The sequence below is a fragment of the Pinus tabuliformis genome, chromosome 3_1 (assembly GCF_031772625.1).
Source record: "Pinus tabuliformis cultivar Carrire ecotype Pingquan chromosome 3_1, CPIR1, whole genome shotgun sequence".
Taxonomy (NCBI): Eukaryota; Viridiplantae; Streptophyta; class Pinopsida; order Pinales; family Pinaceae; genus Pinus; species Pinus tabuliformis.
In genome coordinates this window covers 443,189,546-443,210,984 of record NC_142301.1, presented here as the reverse complement: position 1 = coordinate 443,210,984, position 21,439 = coordinate 443,189,546, and the positions used below count along the sequence as shown (strand labels likewise).

Genomic DNA, 21,439 nt, shown 5'->3' with positions numbered 1-21,439 from the left:
ATTCAGTATTCAATGTTGTCTCCTTGATATTCAATTAGAACTTGTAATCAATCCCAATGTCTCTGCTGCAACACATCTTTGGTTTCAATTTTTGAAGTGGCATCTTCAATTTTTAGTTGCAATGGATAATCAAGAGGCTTTGGCACTGAAGTCTAGGTTACGGTAGCTTTAGGAGGACTTCATGAATTGTACTCCTCAATTTGTTAACTTTAGATTGGTATCTCAAATCTCTTTGGTCGGGTTCTAACTTCTTTGGAATTTTAATGGAACACCACTAGTCCCTTCAATAGGTTCAAGATGAATGTGGAGCCTTTTTTTTGTTATTAGAAAGAAAAAACCAACAATTTTCATTAAAATAAACAGTGTTTACATAAATTGTGAAAATAAACAAGATAGCAAGGCACACGGGCTCACCAAATAACCTTGTAGGGAGCACCAAATATAGCCCAACAAATGGGCATCCAATCATTACAATGTGGGTTAGCAGACCCCAATATAAATCTAAAAGGAAAAATGTGTAATGCCCACAAACAAAAAAACAACCAGAAGATGTTTTGCCCGACTTGGACGCACCTGAAGATGCTCTAACATACCTCATCACATGCAACATGCAAACTAGTAAAAAAAGAACAATTGAAAATTACTCTGGCCAGCTTGGATGTGCCTGGAGATGCTCTGAAAAGCCACATCACACACATAAGTGCAAAATAATACACCAAGGCTGAACCCCCCCATAAAAACAAGCCCAAAAATGGGATGCATGAAAATAAAAGCTCTAAGTAAACTAACGAAAACCCCAAATCCAACACCCACAACAGGGCAATGATTGGAAGGAACCCCGGGTGGCAAGAAAGTGGCTATGAAGCCGAAAAAGTAGCTGATGATGACTCAAGAAAACTGGTGAATGAAAGCAAAAGAGAAGGGCATAAACAATGATGACAAGATCTCCGCATAGAGAGAGCACTTGTAGAAGAAACACATCGACCACCAAAGAAAAATAAAAATACCCCCGACCATAATGGCAATTGACGTGTCAATGGGGGGCTTCAGATGGCAGAGTCATGAATAAGGCGACGATGAAACCCCAAGTAAAACCCGATCGCAGATAAATACACCAATGATAGCAGTGAGGGAACTATGATGAATCCACACAAAAAGAACCCGCAACAAAATGAAACCCATGAAAAACAATGATGACAACCTGTAACATGAACTAGTGGAAGCATTAAAATAAGGCATCGGTGGCTAGGGTTCTAGTTGCCCCCAGATACTTGTGGGGACTTGTGATACCAACTAGAGAAATTCCAAGTTTAGCATTAGGAGAACATGCAGACAAACTACCCTTTAGGGTGTTAAGAGACAACTCCTATAGTTTCTTTGGCTTGTCTCCTCCTAGACTCGAATGCTCCTGACTTTGGAGACTCTCAGGTTGGTAGCCAAGCATAAAGTGTTTCTCTTCCCTCCAACCTTTTTATACACAATGCTTTGTTGTCTTTATCTTAGGCATCTATTATCAGGAATATGCAATGGGCTTCATTTGGGAAGTATTCTTCTCCTTCTTTTGTATTGTGATAAGACTTCGGTTAGATAGTGTGACTAGGATGGTAAGTGTGGGGATTGTTTTTTATTTTAAAGTAAATAAAGAAGTTATGAATGGGGTTTGTGTAAATCTACCAACAATTAGTACAAGGCACTTGCTCTTTATCAAGGGTTAATATTTTTTGACTAAAGACATATAAGTGAGCTAATTGTTATTTAAGACTCAACAATAATTATCAGATTCATGAGTTGCTTCTCTTTAATTGATGGTAATTTAACAAGGCTCATTTGGAAAATCTACCAAGAGATTAATTGCTTTGAATTAATATGGTTTTTTCATGTCATCAAGAAAGGAATTAATGAACTAATTGCTTGACCATTGAAGCCTATCGCCTAGAATGTGGAACCACAAGGGAAAAGGGGGGCTGGGGTTTCATCTTCATAATTCCTTAATTATTTGTTATGCCACATGCAAAGTTTTGCATGCTACCTTATATCCAAACCAAGTGGCATACTGAATTTAATAAGCAAGGCCAAAAGCTGAAGTTCATTAAAATCGTTGTACCACAATACACTTTAATCATAATAAGGTATTGTCTCTATTAATTTGGTTTTAATTCAATCGCAGGCAAAGTTGGGATAATGGAACCTACTTTGGATCAGGGTTGGTGGTTCATTAACATTCCTTTATTCGTGCTTGGAGAATCCATAGAGGATTATAATCTAGAATCATTTCTCTATAGCTTGGGTTTGGTAATTTGATTGAGGAATATCGAAATTTGACCAACAATTGAGTTGAGTAGCTCTGTTTATCTCCCCACATTCCTTCATTTAAGTTTGGGGAATTCTTGCAGGTGCCATTTAGCCCTATTTTAGCAGTTGAAATGGAATTATTGTGTTAATTCCTCAATCAAAGTTCGTTCCTATTTGTTTTCTAGTGTTAATTTAGTAGTGAAAAGGGTGGTTATTAATGTCAGTAGAAGAATTTAGAGTAAGGGTTTCGAATTATTGGATTTAGTGGAGTTTTCATTAGACGTTGGATTGTATGGCAAGTCACAACCACATTAGGGTGATGCTCCCACAGTGAAATTGTTGACATTCATCATGTTGTTCAATATTAAGAGGCCATTATTTTAGACAACATGGCATCCACATTTACTGCTATAGGGAAAATTCATACTAGGGGTGAAATCATAATAATGGGATGTTTGTTACAATGGAAACTTTGTACAACAAAAGAAACAAATTGAGAATTTAATGGCTTAAGTATGGCGTATTACATCACTAGGTATCAAATTTGGCTATGGACCCTTAATATACTACTATGGATCAATTTTGCTTATTTATTTATTTTTCCATGAGAAGTATCATTGTATTTTATATAAAGAATATACACTTTTAGGTCTTGGAGGGAGTGCTTCGACAACAAGGCTCGAAGCCATTACAAGAAATACTCATCACGAGTTGAACATGTTATATGTAAGAATTGAATCCAAATAGAGAAGATGACAACATTTCTCTTAACCACTAACCTAAACTCAATTCCTTGTCCCGTAACATAATGCACGACCTTCCTTGTCCCACAACACAATACTTGACCCCCCAAAAATGCCCAAATAAAGTGTGTCACCAAGTAATTTAACACCTTTTCTCGGTTATATAATATGAGAATTTTCTAAAACTAATTTTCATCTCTAAACATTTTTCTTAGACCTTTTAGTGAAAGCTTCTAAACATTTGTTCTTAGACCTTTTAGTGAAAGATTCTCTTATATAGATATCGATAAAATCAACATACTAGAAGTCTTTAAAGACTGGAAAAAAAAAATAACCATTCTAAAAATTGAGCATGATGAAATTCACGTTAGTGGTCATTTTGATTTTCTTAAATAATAGTGGTAAAGTTTTTAAATAATTTTAGTTTAGAGTATGGTTTAAAACTATTTTTGTTTGGTTAAGAGCTAGTTTTTCTCAGACTCAAGGAAATTGGTTAAGGACCCAAAACCTAGATGTATTTGGCAGGAGCAGAAGCTCTTCCTCTTATGGACCACCATTGGTATTTCCAAGTGGTATTGTTTTCCTTGAATAACAATGATGAGTCAACCTACATTTGCAGATAATAGATAGTGATGGTTGTCCCGACTATTAGTCTTTCAACTGAGTTATGATAGGTTTTCCCACTCTATAAATAAATAAATCAACCAATCAATAATAACAATAATAATTGAGGGATTTGGATTTAACATTATTATAATATTTCCTCATATCTAAATAAGATGAGCTCTTAATCAATTAAAAACTAATTTTAAATCTTGCTTTATTATAAAAAAATGATTTCAAAATCAATCCCCCTAAATTAAAAGCATTTTTATTAAAACTGATCACTACACCATTTTGATCTTCAGCTATTACCATGTTTCCCTTTTTGATCTTCGGCTATTACCATGTTTCCCTGGGATTAGCCAACGATTCCATCTTCATCGATTGCCATATTTCCTTATATCTAAGGAAGATGAATTCTGAACTAATTAAAAGTAATTTTAAATCTTACTATGTAACAAAAAATATGAGATAAAAAACCATTACAATGAAAAAAGTAGTTTTAAATCTTACTCTATTATCAAAAATGATTTCAAAATTGATTCCCCTTAATTAGAGACACACTTATTAAAAACGATCACCCACCATTTCAACGTTGCGCTATTACCATATTTACCTATATAAGGAATATGAGCTCCTAACTAATAAAAGTTATTTTAATTTTACTCTATTGCCCAAAAACATGAGATCACAGTCATTACAACAATATATTCAATATGAGTTCATCATGACACTAGATGGAATTGACCCTAAGTGGGGAGGTTAATAATCATTCCTTCCAAACACCCAAAATAAATCAAATTAAAGTAAATGAAATAATTTATAACACACAGAATATTATAATTATTATGTATATAATATTATTATACTTATATTACATACACGAATGTATACAATGTAGTTTAAAAAAATGTTGTTAAACAATATTTAAAGGAGGAAAAAACAATTGAATTCTCCCCCCCCCTTGTTATTATAGGTTTTTTTTTTTTTTGTACAATTTTATTGCTTTTTAATATTGATATTTTCATTTGTTTTTATGTGTTTTTCCTTATTTCCAATTCAATCTTTGCAATAAGTCTCTCTCTCTCTCTCTCTCTCTCTCTCTCTACACACATAATATTTTACATTAACAAATAAGTAAATATTTATAATTAAAATATAACTAACACAATGTCAACAAAGGAAATCACTCTAGGAAGAAATGATATATGAGGGTTAGGGTGGTGGTGGGAGTGGGGGTTTGGGGGGATAATATGCAAACCATATCATGAGGATGAGTCTCTCTCTCTCTCTCTTCTATATATATATATATATATATATATATATGATTTGCAGACCCCAAATATCGGTGGTTGCTACATACACTGAATATTGTACCATACAGATCCACCTAAAGGGATCACTTCCTTCTTGCTAAACCATGGACCCTGACTTTGAGAGTGTCAAAAAAATTGAACCTCTAACCTCTCAATAACAAAGGCCATTCAATTACAGTATAACGTTATGTATTCCATATGAAGAACATATGTATATTTTCAATATTGTTAACATCTATCATGTCACTTGCGGGAATTGAACCTGGGTAGGGAGGATTCCATTCCTTCCTCCCCACCACCACCCCCCCCCCCCCCCCCCCCCCCCCGCCATACACACACACACGCACACGCACACACACTTGTATTATAAATTAGTTGAGTTGTTAATATTTATATAAAATATAAATTTTTACATATGTACCTTGAAAGGTCAATTCAATTAATTATTGTTAATTTATGGATTAGATATTTTAGATAATTACAACCTATTTGCATGACTCACTATCTCCAATTTTCTGCCCAGGAAACCAGAGTAGTGATTCCAAGACAACATAACTAAACTGCAAATTACAACATGTAACTTGAGAGTTTACAATGTATTTGTTACCCCACAATGGGGGAAACTAACAACAAAAATCAAAAGTAGCGGCTTTAGAATTATGCAATGTCTCATAGAACAAGCCAATAAAACCAAACATAAAATCTAAGACAAGGTGCAAACATCCCCAATAGACAAACATAGAAATCTAGAAATAAAAAAAAAAACATGATTGACAAGAAACCTAAGCCTCATGAGGGCAAATAAGTGTCTAAATTGATGTGTTATTCCTTAACCTTGCATGGTGGAGGAATTGGAGAGTTGGGAGGTGAACCCATCTCAAGCTTGGCCAACCTTCCTTCTACGTCCAACATGAGGTCCTTGAGCTCGTCCATAAATGCATGAGGTTCACCTAGGTTTGCCTTTTGTCCACAAAAATATAACAACAATAACTTAACATGTCAGCAAAGGTTCATTATATGAAGATAGTGGTTCTGCCTTCCACACGAGTTTTCTGTATTAGGAATCTAGGGAGTGATACCTGCCATGTCATTAGATTCCATAACTTCTTGTCTTTCTTGTCGATTTTCCTCTTGGATATAGAGAGGGTCATGCTCATGAAAGTTACGAGCTAAAGAATCTGCTTGAAATTGTGCTCTGGAGCCACCTATCGCTCCTCTTCCCCCTCCTCCTCTGCGATAACATTCTCGTTGGCACGTCATTACTATTGAAGGTAGTAAGACATAACTAAGACTTGGCTAGAGTTGAGTTGGGACCTGTAGGAGTTGATGATGAAAAAATTAACCAATAAACCATGCTAGGAGGGTTGGACCACCAAAAACTTTTGGGCAAGTCACTCACCTTCAAAAAAAGCCACCAATGATGGAGGGAAAGCTAGAGGGGTGGAAAGGGCCCCCACACTCGAGCCATTGCACAATGTTCGAAGAGAATGATCGATGGAGGGAGCAACAGGAGAAGGCGATGGAGGGGGAAAATGTTGTCGAGAAGGAGAAACATCGTAGAGCCTTCAATCAACACAACAAAGCATAGCGTAATGATGTGCTTGTGAGTGTCTACTAACCTCCTTGGGTGGTGAGAGCTCATTAATTTCTCTTAATATTGTGGTGTGCAAGGTGGTGGGGTAGTGAGGTGCCCCATCTTATCAATCCCTGCCTCCATCAAAGTTGCATTAATACTCCCATTAAGATATTATTAAATATCTAGTTAATTTAATATTCTTTGTTTGCTAAGTTGTGTGAGTCTTGAGATGATTGCATGCTTAAACTTTGGCTTGAGAAACTGCGACCCAAGGGCATCTAGATTCTAACCCATCGAAATCACTTGGGGATCGCACCCTATCTAGGTCACACCATCCCTTAACATGGTTGGATTTTTGCCCACGGAGTTTCAAACCAATGACCTCCACATCAGAGAGTGCCTTAACAATACACCCATCACAGTCTATTCTACACCCTATGAGCCTAATTAATTTAATATTAATAAGACATATTAAATCAAAATAGCTTTGAATACATTAATTACAAATAATAATATATAAATATAAATTTTAATAAAAATAAAATTATTTAAATTAAAACTTAAATTTGAATAAAAATAATATTTAGTAATATATTTTTTAATAAAACAAAACTTACCCTTTAAAAAAACTCTATAAATATTGGATAAATAATATAGTACTTTCAAAGATTTTCAAACAACACCTATTATTATGCAATTTGCCTGACCTAATGATAAAGATGATCTCTTTCCTTATTAGAGGTCACAAGTTCAAAACCAAAAAGGTGTTCAAAAGAGAGCTTACATTATTTTATTTTAACTTTGAATTACATGATTTTACAAAATACTTTATAACACAACAATTGTCAATTGAGTTGCTTCATTTTTGTATTGTATTATTGAGATTTAGTAAATTTTAGTTATTTTAAACTAGTATAAATATATTTTAATTTTAAATTTACTAAATGTAGAGAAATCAAAATTTTCAATGCGTAAATATTTTTTAAAAAATAAAATTTAAATATAAATTTCATATTTATTTTTATTAAATTTTAATAAAATATACGTGTTGACACTTTTTTTAAAAAAAAAATTAAATAAATTTTCTAAAAATATTTTATAATTTAATTTTTTAATAATATATATGTTTATGAATTAAATTTAAATATAAAATACCACAATTACAAATATAAATTATTATTTTTTTTAAATATTATAAATTATTATTTTACTTTATGATAAATTAATATATATATTATAATAATTTAATTAAACTATTATTTTATTTATTTATTTTTAATTACATTTATATTTTATTTGGTTGTTATTATTTTATTTTAATCTAAATATTTAAATGAACATCTTCCTATAGTCAACTATAAAATGTCTCTCAACATAATCGTAATTCATAAAAATAAGACTTTTATTAAATTAAAATCATTCCATGCTTTTTTTCATTAAACACCAAGTTTTAGATTAACCAAAAACAACTTTGACTCTTCTTTCAAGAAGGAAAATATAATTTTAGCCAAGTACTTCCAAAATTATTAAAATTCCCCTAAAAAGGTTCATGTAGTATTTATAACACTTAACCATTAATTTATATTTTTATATATATATAAAATTAATTTTAAATATTACATTTGGTTTAGAATTTATAAGTTTTATATTTATGAAAATTAAACATCTTAAAAGAAGAGAGAGTTTAATGATTTTTTGGTAAGTTAGAAAATGTATATTAATATATATTTGCATTTCATATAATTTATTAGGATCTCCCATTGTTTTGGTTTACCTAAAAGGAAACTAGATCTAAAACAATAAATAAAATTTAAATTGATAAATTTCAAAATTAGAAGAATATAATTTTTTTGATAGTTATCTTGATTACAAAAAAGAGGCTTGATCGTCATTGTCAAAATAGTAGTTAGAACATGCAAAGACATAGATTATAAATACAAAAATAGAACCTAACTGTTATCCATAACATACACATTACCATAAATAAGTTGGATTGATAGGTGCAGGATGAGTTGAGTTGCATGTTTGTGGTGGATCTCTTTGTAAGATAATGACCTCGATGCATTGCATGTGCTCACCCATGAGGTAATTTAACATATGTAATTCCTTCATGCAAAGGGGGAGTTCATCTCGATTACCATTTCAATCACACTGAACCTTTCCCAGCAGACTCTTGGTATGCCAATAGAGGTCAAGATGTGTAGATACTGACTTTACTAGGCTTGAGGAATCCCTGAGTCAGGGATCCAGTTTGAGACCGAAGCCACGACTTTGTGTCTGAAACATTTTCCCTTTCTTTTGTGTCTTCTTGCTCCAAATTAGAGATTTCTTGCTGAATTGCTAGTGGGGTGCACTCCCTAAACTTGTCGGCAGATGCGTGGGCTTGAGCTTAAAGTTGGGCATTGTTGTAGGCTCCATGATCTCCGACACCCCGTCTCAAGTGAGCTTGTTGGCGGGGCACGATGGAGATAACATAAAGCAAAATGGATAGACATGGGATATGGAGGGAGAGACTATTGAGTAAAAGAGAGGGAATTTAGAAGGTGAATATACAACACCAACACTCAATGAGATAGAACCAATGGAGAAGAGGACCAATTAACATGATAAAGAGGGAGCTCCTTGGTAGAACCAACCTTCACCAAATGCAGTGGAAGGAAAATCCAACAATGGTGATAGAAAAACACCATGCACGTGGATTATATATTTGCTATGTGCCGCATCATATGAAGATGTTTGAGGAAGGAGATTGATGAGAGAACACAAAGAACCTGGTGTTGGAGTCCCTAATGCTATGAAAGTTCCCACTAAGCACAATTGGTGACTCCTGCTAGGAGGACGATCTTATGCTTCTGCAAATCAAACCATTGTGCAATGAGAGAAGCGACCCCTGTTAGGAGGACAACCTCATGCTTAGACAAATTTAATAGAAGCAAAATGAGGGAAGGGACTAGGCTAGGAGGGCCTGCTCCTTTAGACTGCAAAGCTTGGGGCAAAAGTCTGGAAATTTCGTTGACAGACAGAAGGTTACTAGTCTAGACTTGAAACTTGCTAATATCGACAACGAAAAACAATGAACTTGACCTCCTCATACCAAATTGATATATAAAACCAACTTTGAGTGCGTTGGAAATTTCAACACCATTGCTAAGTAACCAACAATGTATTCATTGCTAAGTAAATTTGAATATGCACACAACCTATTGACAAGATGTCTGAATGGGAAGAATGAATGCGCATTAGTTCATGGTGATGCGAGAGGGCGTCTCGTGCCACATCACCTCCCAAATTCTTACAAATGACATGTGACAACCAACCTCTTCCTCTCTACTTGCGCTTTGATACACTCCATTAGAGAAAAAAAATTTAATGGCTACAAATATATGTTTCCTCTTGAATTACAAGTTCAAATTAAAAAAAAATAGAATATACACATATCTATAAACTTTAACAATAAAATCTATATAAATATTCCTTTTCCATACACTTTTTATAAGTCAATAAAATTTTATACACTAATTTAATATCTATATCAACAGTAATTTTCAAATTAAATTATAATAACTATTTTTTTTTTTTTCTCGTTAAAACTGAGCTAATTATATTACAAAAATGCCAAAATTACAGCAAAAATTACATCTGGGCCGAGGCCCTGTTTCTTCAGAGAGATTTTCCATGAATTAACAGTCATAGCAGAACTTGCATAGAAACCAGTTTACCTTCCTTCTGACATGTCCGACACGGTGGATACATGATGCAACACAGTGGATACATAATTCGACACGGTGAATACAGAAATTGACACGGTGGATACATAATTCGACACGGTGAACATATAGACTGACACGTGGACTAACACTGTGGTGATTTTGACCGACGCTGTGAACATAAACCCCATGACAAACATACAAAGTGAGCAAAATGAAATGGTCAGAGAGATTCATTCCTTGCCGCGATGACATGGCGTCTTCAAAGTTAATCTTCATCCGTGGTATGAGGCTCGTCCTTTGCAGGACCCTTGAGCTTTTTCGAGTCTTCCTCTTCCTGGCGCGAGCTCCTCTGAACAGGTTCACTAGGGCCGGCCTCATCCTTCTGAATTGGACGCCTGAAATCGACAGTGGGAGTCTCCATATCAACCCTCGGTACATTCACAGTTTCCAAACTTCCCCGAATATTGCTGCAATGCTCCACGGTGACCGAAACTATAAGAGTATTGTTTGCAAATGCGCAGGGGATTCTGTAACGAATGGCCGGGTGTTCCGTGTGACCACACTCCGGAATGCCCCAGCTGCCTCTTACATTGCTGCCCGGAGGCCTGTTTTGCTCAGAGGTGATCTCTACTGAAGAGGAGGGTAAAATCTCAGGCCTCTGAGAGGCAGAACGACCCCGTGACCCTCCTCTGCGACTGCTCATCCTGAGCCTTTCCCTGGACATCTGACGATTGCTTCCCACACCAGAATTCCCCTGAGAAACCTTACACCAGGCTAACACCCACTCAAATGGCTTGAAGGATTGCGGCAGAGTGGTTTGGGTTTCAACCTTAATAGCCTCCATATTCCTCGGATGTTGCAGCGCATTGAATGGCGCCTGCAGTCGACTGAACATTCCAGCGACATTCCCCTCCGCGAGTACCTTATCATTCGAGCCCAATGCTTCACCCTCCGGCGAATTTAAGGGGCCTGCGTCCTGGAGTGGCGTGGCTCGTCCGGGCTGACAGCTGCCCATGTGACGAGCCACATGCCCCTTAACTCCATTAACACGCGTCATTAACTCCATTAACACCCGCATCCGGGAAATTATAATAACTATTATTATCATAACCAAAAATATAATATATATTACTTTTTACCATTGTAAATTCATTTCACCCTTTTAAGCATAACATGATCCAACAGAGTATCAGATCAAACGCACAAATAATGCTCAGAGAAATTAGATAGTAACTTTTTAAGACACCATCAAAATCCGCAATACTCTTTTAATAACGTTATATTACGCCATGCTTTCAAAATCCCATTTCACATAACAGCATTTTGTAAAATCCGCCGAATGATCGCTGTTGCTTTATAGGAGTGATCTTGTAGGTCTTCAAAGCCAGGAAGTCCCTGCAACAAATCCCCTGCATTTGATTGAATTTGTGGAGACGAACGAATACAATGGATGAGGAGTATGATGTGATCGTTTTGGGCACAGGTCTCAAGGAATGCATTCTCAGCGGGCTCCTTTCCGTGGATCGACTAAAGGCAAGTTGTATTTCACAGACCTCACACGCTTCAATTTGTTTCGTAAATATTAAAAAATGAAGGATCAATGCCATATTTTGCACTGGTATTTGGATGCCTTATATTAATAAGTGCTCGTGGGGTCTATGTCCACCAGGCCTTAGCAATATGCTGACTGGCTTTGTTTAATTATGGTTCCATTGTCATGGTTGGGTTCAGCGAGAGTCGCTAACTATTTTTCAGGGTAGTATTTTTTAGTATTTACCGATTGTTTCCATTGTTTTGTTTTTTGTTTTGTGTGTTTTTTTTAATACAACGTGGTGAATCGGTAACTGGATTGTTTCCATTGTTTTTAACCTTTATTTAAACTTTATAAAGACAGTGGATCTGAAATCAGCTCTGAGTTAATAGTTATTGATTTGTGTTTATACACACCTTTTGCAGCTTAAATATGTGATCTTAGGTCTCTTCTTCTTGTCTGTGTACCTTTTAATCATGCGTACAAATCTTCCATTATTTTTTATCGACAAAAACAGTGATAATTTATCTTATATTACACCAAAAAAAGATGCACATTGGCTGCGGCTATACCCATATGGACATTTTCGGTATCAGGGTGTTTCTTGTAATGCCGCGCAGGCGTTCTTAAATCTAAAACCCAACATTTTAGTATGCTCATTACTATCCCGGCGTATGTTTGCAACGCAAATGACACAGAAACTCATAAAAGTCAGAAAATATGTACAACTCAAATAACACACAGAAACTTATGAAAGACAGAAAATATGTAGAACTCAAGACTAATTACCAGTGGATATGGGTTCTCAACCAAAATGCCACACCTAAGCATTTGAAAAGGAACCTTTCATTGGGAAAAATTCAACCCATGGTGCTGTCTGGAGAATGTGGTGATCTGTAGGCAAAAATGAAAGGCATTGAAATCACAACCCATAGATGTAGATCCTTAACCAAAATGCTATATGAGGCATTAGGCAAAGTACCCATGCCATTAGCAGAAATTCAAGCCATGGAGTTGTATTGATCCACAGGCATCGCAGGGGTGGGATCGAAGACAAGAACAACTAACTACCTGTGGATATGGGTCCTCAACCAAAATGCCAGACTGTGGGATGAAAAAGTATCCATGTTATTGGTAGAAATACAACTCACTGAGCTATCTGTGGAGTTGTATCTATATGGGTGCAGGCTGCAGTGGAGGGCATCGAACTCAAGACCAAAATGTCAGATTGGGATATTAGGAAAGGTACCCATGTTTTTGGTAGAAATTCAACCCATGGATCTGTATGTGGAGTTGTAAATTGTAATGATGCACAGGCACCACAGAGGGTGGGATTGCATTGAATACCAGCTACTGTGGATATGGGTCTTTAACCAAAACATCAGACCAAGGCAGTCAGCAACGTACCCACATCCTTGATAATAATTCAACTCACGGAGCTGTATGTGGAGTTATATTGACGCATGGGCAGTTTGGGGGGTTGAACTCAACGTTAACTACCTGTGGATATGGGTCCTTTAACTAAAATGCTTGACTGGGGCATTTGGCAAGGTAGCCACGTCATACAGAAGACAGAAAGCATATTTATCTGCATTTGAACCTAAATGCAGTGATTGATTGAGAGTGCTTGGTGGATTCAGTCCCGTCTTCCTCCTTTGGAGCTTTCTCTATTCCGTACACGACTGCTATCATCGCTAGTGGAGATAGGAGGGCTTCCAGAATTGTATCCAATATCTGGGACAGAGCTTTGTTGGACTTGTGCTTGAAGCTGTAAGAGCCTTCTTCAAAGTCATCCATCCTCATTAATCCATTATCCACAGGTGCTGGCAATGACAAGTGAACGGTGCAGTGCAATTTGAGATTGCAGAGCTGATATCTGTTTCTGGACCTCAGCAATCTGGTGTTTAAACTTCTCATGGTCATATGTCCCACTGATGCACTCCTTGAGAAGATTCCCATTAATCTGGACAACCGTTCTCTCAACCTTCTCCACCCTTCCTGACAGCAACTCTTTCGCCTCTTTGACACTCCCTTTGAATTCACTCATGTCATCTTCCAAACCCCTTACCTATTATAATTTTACTGGGCGGCAAGGAGAAACCTTTTCCAAGTTGGCAGAATTTTGGGATTCTGACATTGGGGAATTGACCAAGTTAAAAAACAACAGATGTGTAGTCATTTTGGAGAGCCGTCACTGCTTATAGCAGTTGGCTGGGGGATGGGCTGAAATGGTTCCATAAATGTTCCCCAATACCAAACTGTTTAGTTTATTTTCCCAAATTCTCATGAGCTCTTTCAGGCAAGGCCAAAAATTTGCTTTCCCAGACTCATCTTTTGAGATCGGGGTCCATCATGTCGGAGGGGGGAGGTGGTGCATTACGTGCCATGCCCCCATCTGGAGAGGTAGGGGGTGACTGAAGTGGTTCCGTATGTGCTTCCCCTAACCAAAGCTATCTAGTTCAGTTCCCAAATTCTCATCAGCTCTTTCAGGCAAGGCCAAATATCTGCTTGTGCAGACTCATCTTTTGAGAGTGGGGTCCATCATGTTGGAGTGGAGGAGGAGCTGGTACACTACGTGCAATGCTCCCTTCCTGAGAGGTAGAGGTTCCTCTTAAATGCTTCAAAAGTGCATCTCCAAAGGAGTAGGGTGGAGCTCTCTGTGCTGTCTTCTGACGATTCATATCTTGCATAGCCTTGATTCATTTGAAGGGCGTTTGAACTTAAAAGGAATGAATATTTAGTGGCTTTTATTTTAATTGATAAAAGCTTAATATAGTAATCTTGTTTTAAAATTCTTAGTTCTCCTGGTGCTAGTACTACCCAAATTTAACTATCACAAAATCGGAGGATGTCTAGAGCAGCATGTTGCTCTTCAGTTTCAGTCTTTGGTCCCTGGGGGATATTTAGTTTGTGATTACTTGTTTGTTGCTTTGCAAAATTGAGATGTCTGTCTGACTAGTTTTAAGAGTGTAAACTTATACTTTCATAAATATGTCATTCTAATGTTGATAGTAGCTTGTGCTTGAGCATTGGGTTGCCGGCAGAGTAAAAGTTTTGTAAGTCTTCCATTCTAGCCAGAGTGGGAACTTTTTGTTGGTTTATTATGAGATTTACAATGTGGATCCATATTCACAGTAAAATGCAAATGGAGACAGTTTGAGATCTCAGATAGGAGTTTCTATGAGCTTACAATCAAACATTAATTTGTGGGTCTTCAATAGAACTGCTGTTGGTCTATTCCGGGATTTACAATGTAAATCCATGTTCACAGTAAAATGCAAATGTAGACAGTTCTAGATCTCAAATAGGAGTTTCTATGAGTCGACAATCAAACATTAATTTATTGGCCTGCGACAAATTTCTAGCAACTTATATTGTAGACTGTTATGTTGCGAATCCCTCTCACTCTTTCAAATTAAAGTTCAATTGTCACGGGGAGAACAAGTTGAAGGAACAGACTTTAAAGGAAGCAAACAACAGTTGAAATGAAAAGTAACTTTAGGATGGATTAAAAAATAATGAATATAAATAATTAAAAACTGTTCTTGTGTGTGTATATATATATATAAACCGAAATTTGGAAAATTTATATTATAAAAGTTGCAAATCATGGCTAAGCAGCAGAATTACAAAAAACAGCTGTTCAGAATTTTCAGGCATGGGTGACAACCTTCCAAAATTTTCAAACAAAAGTTTCAGAAGTTTAAAAATATTACATCCTAGTGGTTCATGCTTGCAAGTATAAACCTCAAAGAAAACTTCTAATATTGTAACTGATTTGGTAAGCATTTGAAATTATTGGAATACATGGCGGCTGATTACTTCCTCTTGTCCATGATTGCATGGAAGAGAATTCTGTTTCTCAAGTTCCATGTCCTCCAGCATCTGATACACAGTTTCTTCTTCCTTTAAATCAGTCTGACCTGAATTTATAGACATTCTCTGATTCGATATCCAGATTATATGTCTTTGGTCAAATTGAATACCATATTCCTCAGCAGTCTGCACCTAGCCTCCAATTCATCAACTTCCTGATTCTGCTGGACAAGGGAGTTCATCATTATTGCAGTCCAGTTTTCATTCTTATGTTCCTTGGAATGTTAGTTTTTGTAGCATCGGATGGTGTTCTAGTCTCAAACTTTATGGAGAGGCTAAAGCACATGAATTCTCCAAAACCTAAAAATCGTTTTTGGAAATTTCACCTAGAGATGGCTCAATTAAATTAATTGACGATCATTTAAATTTTTCCAAAGTCTAACTTAGGAAAAAACTGATTAATTAATAAGAATTAATTGAGAAAGGTGAGAGTTCTCTAGAAACTCACACGGATCGACTTAGAGATGATCTCAACCATCGATTAAGATTTAATCGTGGCCGTTGAAGTCTCAATTGGAGATTATAAGAAGAGGTCGATGGGTAGATGGAGAATACACTAGTGCAGACACTCAGTGCTTATGACAATTCGATTTTCTAGTAGCAGGTGATTCAACAGCGAGATCGAGCCAGTGATCAAGTAGCAAGTGGTAGACGGGAAAATTAGTAGATTCTGGAGGAGTTTCCAGTTCCGGAAGAGTCAAGAGAGGAGGCTGTATTATTTCTCCAGGAGGCTGCCCAGGTCCCGCGCAACGCCTCCAGTTCGATATAGATGATTTGGAGGTGGATTCATTTGCCAGAGGCTGGGAAAATTTCCAGGAGGCTGGGAGGATCGTTTCCAGAGCAGCAACAGGTAGAACGACTTGAGCAGTAGAAGATCCAAGCTAAGCGAGTTACATGCTGCGCAAGGGTGACAAAGGGCTTGGACGACTGACTTAGAGTTGTCAGATTGAGCCGAGATTGCTTGTGGAGGAGGGAAAATTCCCTCAGATATTTTTGCCAATATTTCTCTCTGACAAGATCGCTAGTTTGGTGTTCATTTTATTGTACTCAGAATTTCTGTTGCTGCATAATCATAAAACCTTCAATTGCTGCATCGATTTTCCCACATTGGGTTTTTCCGGGGACAATTGTCCAAAATTAGTTGTCATTTTTATGTGTGTTTGCTAGCATTTCTCAGTTTCCAAAATTTTATTTCCGCAATATTTTTTTTATTGGTGAAAAATTGTAGTGTGATTTATTTGTTATTTGCTGTAGCAAATAAAATACATAACTAGTTTACAGTTAGATGAATAAATTTCCAATTGTTGCAGTTAGACTTCCAAATTTTCACACGGTATAAGAGCAAGTTTGGTGGATCAAAGGCTCATAAACAAAGAGGGAGAAATTTGCTGTTTAGAGGGAGCAACAACACAAATTTCTCAGGGGTTGCGTAATGCCTAGCCAGGCAGTGGGAATTGCTGGACAGGGGGTCAAATTTCTAGTTGCAGAGTGCGGGAAGGGTCGATTTGTCCTGAAAGTGATTACACCAGGCAAAGGAAGCAACAACTCAGTGTTTTCGTATAGCAGACTCTTGGTCAGGGCACAGAGAGTTTGCAGCAGTTTGCTAGTGCAAATTCATTGCTTGGTGGAAGAGAAATAACACACCAAAATTATACTCAGGATGTCTTCAGTAAATCCTTCAGATTTCTTGAGTATGGCCGTAGACAGATTTGATATTTTGGGAGCTATAGAATTGTCTTCCAGATTGGAAGACGAAGCTGCTTAAAAAGCTTCCTTGACTAGCACAACTTTAGAGGGTGTTTGGTATATAGACAATGGAGCATTGGCTCACATGACAGGGGTTAGAGAATATCTCTCTAGCTATAATGCTGAGTAGATGGACTTCCAGATAATGATGGGAAATAGGATCAAGTGTACTCCAGTGGGGAGAGGTACCATCGATCTTCAGAGGGAGTCAGGAGCAAGTACCAACGTTACAGATGTATTGCATGTGTCGGGATTGGGTATGAACTTGATATCTGTATCCCAACTACAAGATAAGGGATATGATGTTCACTTTGTAGGGAAAAGGGTGTTCATGAAACACTCGAATTGGAAGAGGGTGAAACAAATTGGAGTTTGAAGCAACAGGTTGTACAGGTTGCAACTTGATTCTCTGATGGCACTGGTAGACAGTAACAATAATAGTGGAAAAGACCTGAATGAACTATGGCATAGGAGGATGGGACATTTACATCATGGAGCACTTAGAATGCTTAAGGAGACAGTGACAGGTGTTCCAGAATTAGGCATGAAACACGATGATGTGTGTAGAGGGTGTGAGCTTGGGAAATATGTTAAGGCAACATTCCCAAGGAGCGACAGCAAAGCTGGTGGTGTGTTACAACTTATACACTCAGACATTTGTGGTTCTATGTCCACTAGAGCTCTTACTTGGGGTTGAGTACTTTGTCACCTTTATTGATGACCATTCTAGGAAAACCTGGGTCTATTTCTTGAAGATCAAGGATAAGGTCTTCAATCACTTCAAGGAGTTTAAGGCTTTGGTGGAGAATGCGACAGGGAAGAAGATCAAGGTGCTTCGCTCAGATAACGGTGGAGAGTACATAGATAAAAACTTCACAGGTTTTTGTGCGAAGGAAGGAATCGAGAGAGAGTGGACAACTCCATACAGTCCACAACATAATGGGGTAGTGGAGCGGAAGAACATATCTATAGTTGGGGCTGCAAAGACGATGTTATATGACCAGGATTTGCCCAGGTTCTTGTGGGAAGAGGCATGTAACACAACTGTGTATATTCAGAACAAGGTTCCTCGCAAGTCGTTGGGGAAGATGACACCAGAAGAAGCCTTCTCAGGGAAGAAGGCAACTGTCAGTCACTTCAAGATCTTTGGTAGCATAACTTATTTCCATGTGCCAGATGAGAAGCGCACCAAGTTGGATCAAACTGCAGAAAGAGGTTATTCTGTTGGGTATAGTGAAACCTCTAAGTCATACAAAATCTATGTTCCTAGCGGCAGGAAGATCATAATGAGACGGTACATGAAGTTTATGGAGGACAAAGCCTTCAAGAAGTCTCGTGAGATGCCAATAGGTGATCAGAGTGAGCCAACAAAAGCTCCATTGGTCCAGCCAATGTTGTGAAAATCGCGATCGGGATTAAATCGACGCGGGGAACGAATCGGAAAAAATCGGAAAAATCGGGAAAAAATCTTTTGGTACAAAAATATTCATTTTTTATCATTTTTTTTCAATTTTTTAAATATCTAAACCATCTACAACATAAAATAAATACATTGACACATAAATATGATAAAAAAACTAATATATAAGATGTTTAATATCATTTCTAGCACTAAAATCATACATAACATTGAATCATGTCCTGACTCCTGAGTCCCAACTCAGCCTCAAAATATCAACAAAAAATATGATAATGTATCTCATCATGTCATAATGTCATATACAATAAAATAAAAGTCTAATCCTATTGATTTCCTCTGCCCCTCTTGCGAGAAAATGCCATAGCTTTCCCTTTCCCTCTAGATGTAGATGCTGGTGCCCGTGCTGGTGGAAATGGCAGTGGAGTCTGATGTGCTCTAGAAGCTGAAGAACTAGAAGTAGGAGCTATAGGAGGTAGACCACGTCCTCTACTGGTGGCAGTGGTAGCCCGGGCAGGCGGTGTCACCTCCTCCTCCTGTTCCTCCTCCTCCTCCTCCTGCTCCTGCTCCTCCTCCCCCTCCACTACATCCTGCACTAACCAATCATCAGCAGAATCCATGAGAGGCCTCTCGGCCTCAACCCTCCATGCAACAGTGGTGTCAATCCCATCCAATGAGATGGCATCCACATCAGGTGTCCTCTCAAGTTGCCTCACCCACAATCGAAGATTGTAGTAGACGTAGACCATGTCATTAAGTCGCTGGGACTCCAACCTGTACAAAGATCATGAAATAGTAATTAATAATTATAAAAAAATATTGTTTAATGAATTCAAAAATTTATTTGGAAATTTGCAATATTTTAAATGTTTAAGTGTTAACCTGTTGCGCTTCTTGTTGTGTATTTTTTCAAATACACTCCAGTTGCGCTCACATCCTGAGGAGCTGCATGTTTGGCTGAGGATGCGAATGGCAAGCTTTTGCAGAAGGGGTACCCTACCACCATACATTTTCCACCATGCATCTACAACAAAATTACAAACAAAATTTTAAATAAACATAAGAAAAAAATGGAATTTGAAGAGACAATGAAATTTGAAACAAAGTTACAAACTAAAAAATGCCTGGCATTTTAATCATCCTATCAGTGATAGCCATCTCAAAGCCAAATGTGCCACCTGCCATCTTATATGTCTCAATTTGTTTAGAGATCTCTATACGTTGTTCTAGAGATCGCACCATCTTCCGGACACAGGATAAGAATCCATCCATGATCTCAGCATCAAAATCAAACCCACATCCATAAGAAAATGCAGGGTTCAGGAAAAGCCCAACAGCATGAATGGGACGATGGAGTGTGTTGTTCCATCGCTCATCAATCACTCCCCATAGAAGGAGTTGTTTCTGAAACCCATCATCTCCCTTATCATCATAGTAGGCCCGAATGGCTTCTTTGGCCCTATCCATGGCTTCATACAAATAGCCCATTGCGGGCTTCTCACCATCAACCAACCGAAGAACCTTTACCAAAGGTTCAGTAACGGCACACACCTCCTGCACTCCCGCCCAGAAGTCTTCCTGGTATGAAACTAGTCTGCATACAGACTCTCCTTCTGGTTTGCGGCTCATTGACAAAGCACGCCACTTCTCTGAAAGAAACATTCTCTTCACATCCCACATAGAATTCAAGAGGGATTGAAGAGATATGAAACTCGTGGCAAACCGTGTAATGGCGGGGCGCACCAATTCTTTGTTGTTGGTGAATCTTCTCATCAAGCTAAGCACAGATGTATGATTATATATAAATTTTGTAATGCTTTTTGATGAGTCAACAATATCTTTGACAAAAGGAATTTTCCCTATGTCCTCTAACATCAAATCAATACAATGGGCAGCACAAGGTGTCCAAAATAAAGTAGGATGCCTCTCCATAAGCATTCTACCAGCAGCAACATAATTTGCAGCATTGTCCGTTATGACTTGGACAACATGTTGTTCACCCACCTCCAAAATAAACACATCTAGCAAATCACATAAAGTTCTTGCATCTTTGATTTTTGCAGATGCATCAACAGATTTGATAAACATAGTCCCCTTGGGACAACTAACCAAGCAGTTTATAAGGGTTCTCCCCTTTTGGTCAGTCCAACCATCTGACATAACAGTGCATCCTGTTTGTGCCCATGATGCCCTAAAATCCTCCAATCTTTGGGTGCAATCACGCTTTTCATTTTGAAGAATCCGGCCTCTGAAATCATGATAAGAAGGGATTTTGTACCCCGGGCCAACACTGGCAATAGCATCAACAGTAGGTTGGAAAAATGGATTATTCCTTACAATGCTGAAAGGAATATCACTCCAGAGGAGAAATTTTGCCATCAACCTATCAGCTTGTTCTTTATCAGTTCTTTTTAGCATTGAACCGATAGATGGCTGTGAACTAGGTGTGGTTCGAGGAACAAAAAATGATGATGCAGCTACCGGATTGACTGATGCTGCAGTAGAACGAGTGCCACTTGGCCCACTTCCTTCAGCTGACCTTTTTAGTTGCCTTTTGAGTTCTTCTTTGGCCTCTCTAGTCTGCTCTAATTCTTCCAATGCTCTCATGGCTTTTTGGATAAGTTCAGCA

The 21,439-nt window shown here is 37.5% G+C and overlaps 2 protein-coding genes across 3 annotated transcripts in view; one reads left to right on the top strand and one right to left on the bottom strand.

The window, feature by feature from the left end:
- The first annotated feature begins 11,442 nt into the window (after positions 1-11,442).
- Positions 11,443-21,439, top strand: part of LOC149187652 (guanosine nucleotide diphosphate dissociation inhibitor 1-like) — a 202,629-nt gene continuing 192,632 nt past the window's right edge. The window contains exon 1 of one of the 2 annotated variants that reach the window (XM_089411424.1): positions 11,443-11,773. In XM_089411424.1, coding sequence (XP_089267550.1) covers positions 11,687-11,773 — 87 coding nt within the window. In that variant the 5' untranslated portion in view covers positions 11,443-11,686. The remainder of the gene's footprint in view (positions 11,774-21,439) is intronic. The other variant, XM_089411423.1, reaches the window with a different exon arrangement.
- On the bottom strand, positions 19,137-19,968 carry LOC149187653 (uncharacterized). Its single transcript, XM_089412374.1, has 3 exons — positions 19,935-19,968; positions 19,693-19,834; positions 19,137-19,584 (listed from the first exon to the last, which is right to left on the bottom strand). The coding sequence occupies exons 1-3, from the start codon at positions 19,966-19,968 to the stop codon at positions 19,137-19,139; spliced, it is 624 nt and encodes a 207-aa protein (XP_089268500.1).

Bases quoted from the DNA above. Each gene is read 5' to 3' on its own strand.
- LOC149187653 (XM_089412374.1), bottom strand. From the start codon at position 19,968: ATGGCTATCACTGATAGGATGATTAAAATGCCAG. The intron at 19,835-19,934 runs GCATTTTTTAGT...ATTTTGTTGTAG, and splicing joins TAGGATGATTAAAATGCCAG to ATGCATGGTGGAAAATGTAT. The intron at 19,585-19,692 runs GTTAACACTTAA...ATCTTTGTACAG, and splicing joins CACAACAAGAAGCGCAACAG to GTTGGAGTCCCAGCGACTTA.